General features: G+C 40.8%; 1 protein-coding gene across 1 annotated transcript; it reads right to left on the bottom strand.

Moving 5' to 3' along the window:
- Positions 1-306: 306 nt before the first annotated feature.
- Positions 307-5,197, bottom strand: LRIF1 (ligand dependent nuclear receptor interacting factor 1). The gene is made up of 3 exons (XM_010158804.1): positions 3,707-5,197; positions 1,926-2,198; positions 307-768 (listed from the first exon to the last, which is right to left on the bottom strand). The coding sequence occupies exons 1-3, from the start codon at positions 5,186-5,188 to the stop codon at positions 307-309; spliced, it is 2,217 nt and encodes a 738-aa protein (XP_010157106.1). The 5' UTR covers positions 5,189-5,197.
- Between the last annotated feature and the right edge of the window lie 5,160 nt (positions 5,198-10,357).

Here is a 10,357-nt window from a genome sequence, read left to right as displayed (position 1 = left end):
GAAAATAAGAATAGTAGCAAATAGTCTCCTGTGAACAGGAATCAACCATGGAGTTCTGCAGGGATCAGTGATGCTGAACAGACAAGAAAAAAAATGACAGCTTCCAAAACACTTATTCATGTTTGTAACAATAAAGACCAAAGAACTGCAGAAATGCCTGACAGGATTTAGTGACCTGAACAACAGAGGGCAGTGAAAGGGGTCCATATAACATACAGCACAACATAAACAAGGAATTTCATGTTGAAGTCACTGAAATGAAGATGGTCCAGATCACCAGTATCTGGACTGGTTATCACCAGTATTTCAGCTCTGCTGCATCTTCCTACGCATCTCATCAAGTGCTGCTTCTCGTTCTCTTAAAAGCTGTTTAAGTCGTTTTATTTTTTCATCCCGTATCGTTTCATCTAAGTCTGGGGGAGTTAAAGGGAAAGCATCATCTCTGAAAGAACCTTCCAGAACTGAAGCATCACCTGCACAAGACACTAAATCTGGAAAACCTGAGTCTGTAACGTCACTGTGGTGACAGCACGGATCCTGCTCTGAGTCCCTCCCCAGAGACGATACGACACAGTCTGTGGAAATACTTTGCTGCGGTAAGACGGGTGGAGGTGAAACACTGCTGCTACATACACTGGAGCTGGTGTTTTCTGAACTTGGACTTGTGGTTGATTTGACTGAAGTCTTCCTTCTCTTTCCACTGTCTGACAGTGGTGAGGATTTTATTTTTCTTTTCTTAGTCAACTCCGCTTCCAAATTCACAGTTATCTGTACAGTCAAGAAACATACAAAACACACTTCTGTTAATTTGAGCATCATTCTACATTATAACATCACAATTCACTAATTACAAGTTACTTGTTGCAAGCTTCTTAGAATGACTATATGAAAGATGTTTCTTTTAGGAATTTGAGCAAAGTTTGTGTTCAGTATTTTTCTAGCACAGATTCCCAGTTCAGAATTCCAGAACACTCAACTCCTTCTTTAGTCCACAGCACACTTCGGCACTTCCTGTGCATACCTATCATCTCCTGTTGCTTCTTGAGGTCTTTAACGGTAGTGCAAGACAAAACCTTTCTAACTTGATGGGAAAATTAAAAACGTGGAAGAATTCTTCATGTTACATTTCCAAAAAGCTCAAATATTTAGCAATAATGTCCATGACAAGACTGCATTCCTCCCAGCTGTTTTGTTATTTCCATGTTAACATACTTTTAAGAGTAGCCGGCAGACCTGCTCAAAGCAGAGCTCTTAACACACAGTTATTAAAACCTGAGGAAGCCTTTGACTGGGTAGAGTAGAATCATACCAAGAAAAACTTAGAACACTGTGGCTGAACTACTTCAATGCGTTTCAATGGGGAACCTTTCCTGAAGCGCCCCAACAAGTTCTTGGCCAGTGACAAAGGACTAAGTTTACAAAGTAGTTTAACTCTAAAGATAAGGCAGTACATTTCTTTCAGTAAAACCACACATGACTAAGTGGCTCCTTTCTTTGGAAGCCAGCCACGCCTAGCCATGGGAGGGACTGAAGTGCCTTGACGTAACAGCACCTGACTGATTTCAAGGGTAATGCCTCACAAAAACAACTTCTGCTTATATCCCCTTTGACTGTTCAGCCACCACCAGAAGGTCCAATCTTATCCAAAGCATTTCTTCCTCAAATTTCCTTCAGGGGAACACAGAAGAGAGGATAAGCATTCTTAGCTGGTCGTAATCACTCGGGTCGTACCGAAATCACGCAAATCTGCTGCGGTACACAAACAAGTTGTAGGAACAATTCTCACAGGGACCATGACAATTACTGACTTGCCCTGATGAATCCAGAGGTGGGAGGGTCCAAACAAACATTGCCATTGCCTATACATATGCTGCTTTCTACAGGTGTTGCAGTACACATTTTAGTACTGAAAAATTTCAAGATACCTTTTCCTCTTTAACACATTCCAGATGTTCATTTGTTATTTCCACATCTAAAGATGATGAAGTGCAAGAATCACTTTTCAAGCTGTTACTGGAACAACTCCTTTCTTCTTGTTCCTCACAGGAGGTCCTTAATGGTATCCTCTTAAGGTACACTCGCTCCTCCTTAGAGAGGCCAAATTTTTTCCTTAATTCCAAGTATTGTTTCCAATGTGGCTTCTTTTGGTGTTTGATTTGAGTAACCCTTCCCAGTGAATCCATCTTTTCACACTGGATCTGAAATACAGAAACAGTGAGAGCACCATCAATCACACTCTCCATACATCTAAACTAAGAACTACTTACTAGAAAGTCAGGTGAACACTTGCTTTGTCTGCCATCCTCCAGACTTATATTTGACACAGGTAAGCCAATTTTGAGAAGTTATATACATATCATCGTAGGTCTAACACTCGTTAGTTATTTAAAACCCCAAGCACACTGTGGAACTTCCAGAAAAATGCACAGTCCAACTAGTAAACCACGGAAGTAAAAGAAGCAGTAAGGGAATTGCCTGTTCTAAAACTTCCAAGTAATGAAGGAAGATGACAGAAGATCAGACAGTGTTTTTACAGTGTCACTTTCAGACTCCTGAATGCATTTCATCACTATGTTGCGGCTGGCAACAGCAGGAAAGCACTATTAGCCATGTCTCAACCTCACTGTAACCTGAGCTGTTTCTCACGTCCAAATTCAGTCTCACATCAGTATGTCCGGCAGTCCATGGGCTTGCAAGTTTACAGGCTAAAAGCAGCCAACATTTGAAATGCGATTTTTTCAGAGGTTAAAGCAAATGAGAATGCTAACACTTGGCATCACACAGCACTGAAGAAAAAAAAAATTCTGTTTTAACCATTTTTCAGGTGAGGAACAATCAAAAAAGAAGCCCTAGAGCAATGATTAGATGTCTCAAGTTTGCACAGATAGGTTTAGCTGACATTTCTCTTCTGCCTGGTCAACACAAGCAAGTACAAACTAGCTTCAGAATGACTTTTTTATCTGGACACAAATTCAGTCTGGCCCCTGGAGCAACTGAAAACTTGACCTACAATAACTGATAGATAGTTTGTGGGATTTGAGGCTAAGGACTTCTTGCATATTTTCGATGTTATGATCTTAAAAGATTATGTAGGTCCAGGCTGAAGGGGGAAAGCCATTAAAGATCTCAAGAGCTTCTTCTGCTTGACATGAAACCATGAGTCAAAGGAGGTGGATCCCTCATCCACCCATCATGGTATGAAAGGAAGGAAACAGCTCCAGCTTTTGGCTACTACTGGAGACTGGAGCTGGCTGAACGCAACACCAGTTTGCCTCCAGACGGCAGACCCTGCTCTACCACCTTGTTTTCCTCTGGCATCGCTGCAGACTTCTCTACTTGACATCACACCCGCAACACAGTCACTGGCTGTGCTCTAAGAATGTGGCATGAACAACATTAGAAAGCAGATAGTTCCCAGAGCTCAAACAATTAACAACTTTCCCCCAGTTTCAGCTGTTACTGACAACGCATCTTGTGAGGAAATAAGAAGTCACCTTTTCCCTGTCCCTTTCTTTATGTGTTCTCTCACTTGCACAGTGCAATTTATTGAAAGAAAAGAAGATCATTTATTGCATAAAACCACACTGTCATTTCCAGAGCCAGGATACCTGGTTACAACAGCCTGTGAGCTAATTAACAGCCATGTTAACAGGACCATAGAACTATTTAGCAGAGACTGAGATGGGCATGTTTATTGGAGAGTTACCTTTTGCCAGTCTTCACTGAAAGCACACTCCTGCTCAGACTGAGGGAAAACAGCACTCGCTGCTTTGGGGGACTGAATCTCTTCTTTGCCGCTTGGGCACGCATTTTCCTGTGTCCCTACTGCTGTAACAGGGGTCACTCCACTTGAAACGCTCTCAGTGAAGGGCAAGCTCTTTCTCTGGTTTGCAGTGGAATCCTGCTGATTAGCACTTGGTGTCACCAGAGCTACAGGTGCAGATTTTAAGCCAGTTGGTGAAGCATTTTTTGAGTCTGTACACGTTTCTGGATATTTCTGAGACAGCACCATTCCCTTGCTTTTTGACAATACCAGATTCACTACCTTATTGGTTATTTGATTGACTGCAGTAGAATCAATGAGCTTGGATGTGTCCTTTTTAAGTGAAGCATCAGAAGAGGAAGATGCCTGTTTGTCAGCTTGGGCTGACAGAACATCAGAGCTTCTTTTGGCCAACAAATAGACTTTCCCATTGTACATGACCAGAGCATTATCTTTAATAGGCATGATTTTTGTCTGGCTTGCACCAGGACCACTAGAACAGAGTGGTGGAATATTTGCACAGTTAACTTCTGCATTCTTCACATCTGACAGAGTTTTCAAGATCTTGGAAGCCATATTATTTGATGACTTTACAGGAATAAGGCAAGGTGCCGATAACTGTGGATTTTCTTGCACGATCCATTTCATTGGAGTTTGCTGGCCATCAGATGTTACTGTCTCAGAAGAAGAACTATTTCCTTTATCTGTAGCTGTCATCACAAAAGTCTGTGAAACTTCTGTGGCAGGTTTTGGGCAAATGGCTTGCAAACGCTTGGGAAGTACTGTTTTCACTGTGTTCACTGGTGACACGTAAATAACCATTGGCATTTTTGTACTGTCAGCTCCTCCAGATGCATTTGCTGCTGCAGCTGCAAATATTTTTTGTTGTATTGTAGGTGGTAAAAAGGAAGCTGGGACAGATTTCACTTCTGCATCAGCTGGTATCTGGAGGTGGTGGCCAGAGGGCAGTACTGGAGACTTCGCAGCCGCTGGAAGACTTTTTGTGTTTACCACCATGTATGCAGTATTACTCTGGTTAGATGAACTTGTTACAGCAACGTTCTGCAAAGACAGTCTATCAACTGAAACACAACTGCTCTGGATGTTAGCTGCTGGTTTGGGAATCAAGCTTTCTTTTTCAGAACCTGCCCTAAGACTTTCCTGTTTGTCTAATGTCCTTGTAAGAATAATCCTTCCAGGATTAGGAGACTGAAAAACAGGTATTTTAACAGATGAAGGTGCAGTAGTATTGGTAAGCTGTGTCTTAAAAGTAAGATGGACTGGACTAGAAATATTCACTTTAGGATTATTTGGCATGGCTGAAGACTGAACTATTGGCACAAAGCTTCCAGAAGATTTAGAAATTGGAAGTAATTTCAGAAGGTTTTTTCCATCAGGTCCCGTCGTCTGAACTACTCGGTACATACAGCCTGCAATGCTTAACAAAAAGAAAAGGGAAAAGAACAAGAAAAACGGAAGATAGCATAAGTGAACACAGCATAGATATTTTAATTAATGTTCATCAGTGAATTGTATACCCAGTGCTGCTATGCCTTAGAGCAAATTAACTATTGAAAAAATGCCAGATGGAATCTTCAGGAATTTCACTGGCAAAAAATCAAACTGATCTATTTGGTGTACATTTTGGGTTAGCATTTCAGAACACCACAGACTATCTAAAAACAGCGTCCAACTTTTACGTCACAGAGTAGTAAAAAATTGAGTCCTTTTCAGATAAAAATTAAAAGACCCAAGAAAACACCTTACATTACCCTCCTCTTCTACTTACAGGGCCTTTCATTCGGAAAAAGAAAAACATTATCTCCAGATTCCACAGAGGAGCTGTATTTTTTGCTTTGCCATCTCCCTGTTACTATTAATATCCCCGCTTAGTGCTACTTAGTATGAATTCCAGGAAAGCTTCGGGAAAATACAGGGAGAGTAGTTGCATGGCAAGACGGAAGCAGAAATGACTTCAGACATATATACAAAAAATAAAGATGCAGAATACAGGTATGTTGTGGAATAGAATGCAGGGTGACCAACTCATGCCTACGTCTCACCTGCCTGCTCATTCTTTAGGCAGACATAGACCACAAAGGTGGTCATCTTCGAAGAGATGACAAAAATCAACCCTTGAATGCTATCCAGGTACATACATTTACAGAACAGAAGTCTAAGTCTGAGAAGGAAAAGGCTTCAGAAACAAGGAGGAATACACAGAAACAGCGCCAGTGAAACCTGAAGAGTAAATGCAGATTTTTTGCAGGTGAAGATAGGAACTCAGAGCATCAAACAGACAGATAAAACCTTGTCAAACAAGAGTTAGTTGTGACTGCTTCCAATGCCAAGATCTTTCAAATCCACTGCAAGACAGAGAACCTTTCCCACTTCAAGTGAGCTTGCCCGAATGCAGGCATCTTCCCCAAAGAGCTCCTGGACTCTCAGAAGAACAACCTAATGCCCAAAGCACTGCAGAAGCATCACGGCATGTTGAGACACACATGATTAACACAGTTTCCCTTACTAGTAAGAAGAGACCAAGCCAACTGGAAGTAAGTTTCATGGTCTTGAGATCAGATCCAGAATGATTAAAAGGCAAAGCTGCCAACTCCACTTTCAGTCATGAAGAGCATTCTAGCTCTGTCCCACTGGCTTTCTACATCAGTAAAGGCATTGAGAACATGGACATGAGATTATTTCTCAGTCCCAGTCCTGATGACATCAGTATTCTGTTCTGTTTACTGTCAAGGAGTTTTGAAACAATGGCATTTTTTCTGGCAACGAAGCATCAGTTTGGGCTTGCAACTCATCTTGGAACAGCCTGAGTGACTAGGAGATATCATTCATGCGTCCCATCGTTGTATCTGCTCGAGAAGTAAGTCAAAGCATTGCCTTTTCCCATCAAGTGAGAAGCCACAGGATGCTCTTCGCTCCCAGAGCTGGACAGTTCCTGCTACAGTCTGAGGGGTGGCATTCCCGGTGGTGATTGACATCAATAACCACGCTATTGTCAGTCTAAAACACAAAGGCATTACACACAGCTTTCCTCGCTGTAACCTTAGAGTCAACTCCCACATCCAGTGTTTTGGTACAACGCCTCATTTCTAGGCATATGTGTGAGAAAGCAGACATTTAGGTTATCAGTGCAGTGGGCAGGAAAATCTGCAATACTTCTGTTTTAAAAACATACTGAAAATGAAAACATGGGCAACATACCACATGGTTCCTAGTGGAAGCTGCCATCAGAGGTTTTAGTCATAAAACGGAGCTGGATGTTTTGGAATCAGAAACGATAGCTGAGAAGGACTAGCACTGAAGGGTAATGATCTTACAGAAACAGTTTTGCTTAAACAAAGAGCAACTGGAAATATTTGCATGTTTGAACTTAATTAAAGCAAAAAAGACTCACTTCTGGAGCCACTTTAAACCTCCCAGCGCTACCGATAATGCGGAATTAGGAACATCAGCACTGAGCTCCTGCACAGCATTTGACACCTGTGTCTGTTACACACCTTGAATCTCTCCAGGCTCCTTCAATAAACCTTCATCTACAGTCTCAATTTTTCTTCTCTTCTATGTAGAAGGATTAATATTCATAATTTCCAGCAAGTTCCACAGACACAGAATGCTGAACCACTACAGGTTTTACAGAGCAAACAGGCACTTACCTCCACTCAAACTAACTAGCTCTGCAAACTGGCATCAAAGGGCAGAAGAAACCTCCAAAGAGGTGCACTCCTCCACCTGTCAAAGCAAGGGGACACCTCTAACTTTTGGGCAAGACAGGGGGGAGCAGATCAAGGAGACAGGAAGCAAGAAAAACAGAGCGAGGAAGAGGGAGATGAGGCAGAGGATGCATCTGCATCAGTATGTTCTTCAGCAGCAATGCTGGTTTTCAGTGTTCCCCTCCACTTTTCTCATTTCTACCTTGAGTCACTGTTCACCTCCATTTCAAGGGACTTGAAAAAAATGTTTCTGAAACTGTGCTACAAACAGGATCTTTTAAGTAGGTTGAGGAAGAAACCTCCTTCGAAAATCCAGCTTGTCTGAATTCCCGATCATTCTGTTTTTCATGAATACAGAAGACAACCACCGCTTTTTATCTTCACATTCTATGCAAAAGGAGCAAGAAATCCCAAAAATCTAGTTTTCTGGAAAAATCAGATTCTTTACTTGAAACAAATAGCAGGTACTTACAGGATTGCAGAATTACAAAAAAGCTACAAGATCAGACAGAAAGAAGGAAAGGAAGTGTTCAGATGAAATACTGAGAAGTTGTATTCACACATATTTACTTAAACATCTATGAAAGGGGTAGGAAAGATGTAATTAGCGAAGTTTTTAGACACTTTTGCTATTTCAGCTATGAGTTAAAAATGCTTTACCATATACATCCGACATCACTAAAGATTTCTGCAGGTGATACAAAGAAATAACCAGGACTGGCATTTTGTGTTACCAAAATAAAATAAAATAAAGCATTTTCAGCTTTTTCATACATTATTGAGCGATGAAGAGGAGAGCTAGAAGCTATTTTAATTCACTCTGCAGACCACTGTTTCTTTGAAGAATATGTTTTAAGAATCCCTTAAGCAGAGTAAAAAAATATTTCCATCATTATCACTCTTTAAGAGCGTCAGATTATTTTAAGAACAGGCTAATTGCTTTTCTTAACAAAATTAAAAAATAGGAATTCTGAAATCATGCCAATTTGTACTTGGGGATTTTTCCCATAATTACTGAAATCGAGTTTTCTTTCTCATCTTCATCCTCCTTCCCCGCCCCACAAATATAAATCTTCTCAAACCTCATATATTAACACTTAGAAATACTTCTATCCTTGTGATACTTTAGCATGGCTCAAGGCCTGAATATAACGCAGATACTTGAACAGAAGTTGAAGACAACAAGCGCAGGGAAGAAAAAAATAAGTTGTGAACTGGTAGAAATCTTACCTAATGTCACCATAGAAAATATCAAATTCAGGTAATCGTCCTTCTTAAAAAAGAAAAAAAAAAATCTGTGACATTTGCAGAAGGAACTGTCAGCTAGATGACATTTTTCTTGACCCAAAAAAAGGTCTTTATTTTGTTAGGAAAATAGCCTGCATGGCAGTAATTGAAAGCTTCCTTGTCAACAATGGAAATGGCTTTAATCAAGCTATGAAAGCAGAAAGAACCAGGAATATTTATTTATTTAAAGCTAGAAAAATAAAAAGAATCACCTACATTTCCCTCAGTTGAGTAAGAATTCCTGTTTTCTTCATTTACACAATAAAATTGGTGTGCTTGATGAGATAAAGTTCTCATCCCATATTGTTTACTACTCTTACTAAGCAGCAGGCTCGAATACAAAATACTGAGTATTTAAAAATTCACCGTCTGTTCCTAATTTTTGCATTAACAAAAACACCACCAGAACATTTTTAGTAAATAAATCCATTCACCAAATCCACTGCAACCACCAGGGCTTCCCAGCATGTTACAGCAACAGAAATCATCATCATACCACCCAAAAACATATCAGTGGAAATAAAAAAAAAAACCAACACCCAAAAAAACCAACAGAAAGACTCACTCAAACTCCAATTATACTTCAACGCTGTCAGAAGAAACATTTCCTTTTGGCAGAAGCTTTTTAGTCTGCCTTCACTCCCAGCTATTACGAATAAATCAAGGAGGGACTACAAGCCACTACAAACTCCAGAGAACCAACTTCATTTACTTTAATAAGTTTAATCCAGGAAGCGGCAACATAACATTTATTATAAATTGGAAGCATACACATTGGGGCAAAGCAAAATCAATTGATTGCAGTCTATTTTTTTTTATATAATCATACCGCATACATGCATTAGATGAATATTGTAATTTTTTGTTGTTAGTAGTATCTGAAGGCAATCTGGAAATTTATGTTGAGTTTGCTTACTAAGCTAGGAATCCTGTCCAGAATTCAGGTCCAATACATTCCTAATGGCTCGGGGGGTTATCATAGCCCAGAAGCTTGCAACAATGGAAATGAAACGTTTTCTGTTTGACAGTAATGTTCTATGCAAACACTTGAAGCCATCACGGAATATTCCCTGAGTACAGATAATTATTCTACAACGTGCTGTCAGGAAACGGTCGCTGTGCTTTACAATAAACCACACTCTACAGATCGATGACCGGGTCCTCCTTCACCCAAAAAGCCTGTAGAGTCGTACAAGACATGAACCACGCCAAAGCTACGTCCCACAGCCACAGCAAACGCGTGGCTCTCACGAGCTAACCCAAAACTCTTCACCTAATAGATGCAGCAACCAGAGAACTCCGGAGAGATGAGCCAAATGCGCCAGGAGCCAAACCACGACTCGAGCAGTCAGCCCCCAGTTTAAAGCAGGAATTTAAACACGGAGTCTTACGCAGCCTAGGAAATTTCCGTGGCGTAACTAGAGCATCATCCGGCTCACGCCGGGTCTACAGTTGCACATTTATTGTACTTGAATTAACAGGTTGGCATAGGGCCATCCTACTGCTGTAAAGGGTTAAATCCCTGTATCTCGCATCCCTCTTCCCAATTTTCTGGCTGCCTGTGGCACAACACTAACGG

The sequence above is a fragment of the Eurypyga helias genome, unplaced genomic scaffold (assembly GCF_000690775.1).
Source record: "Eurypyga helias isolate BGI_N326 unplaced genomic scaffold, ASM69077v1 scaffold35660, whole genome shotgun sequence".
NCBI classification, from domain to species: Eukaryota; Metazoa; Chordata; class Aves; order Eurypygiformes; family Eurypygidae; genus Eurypyga; species Eurypyga helias.
Note: the sequence above shows the minus strand (reverse complement) of the source record. Positions and strands in the feature narration are given on the sequence as shown.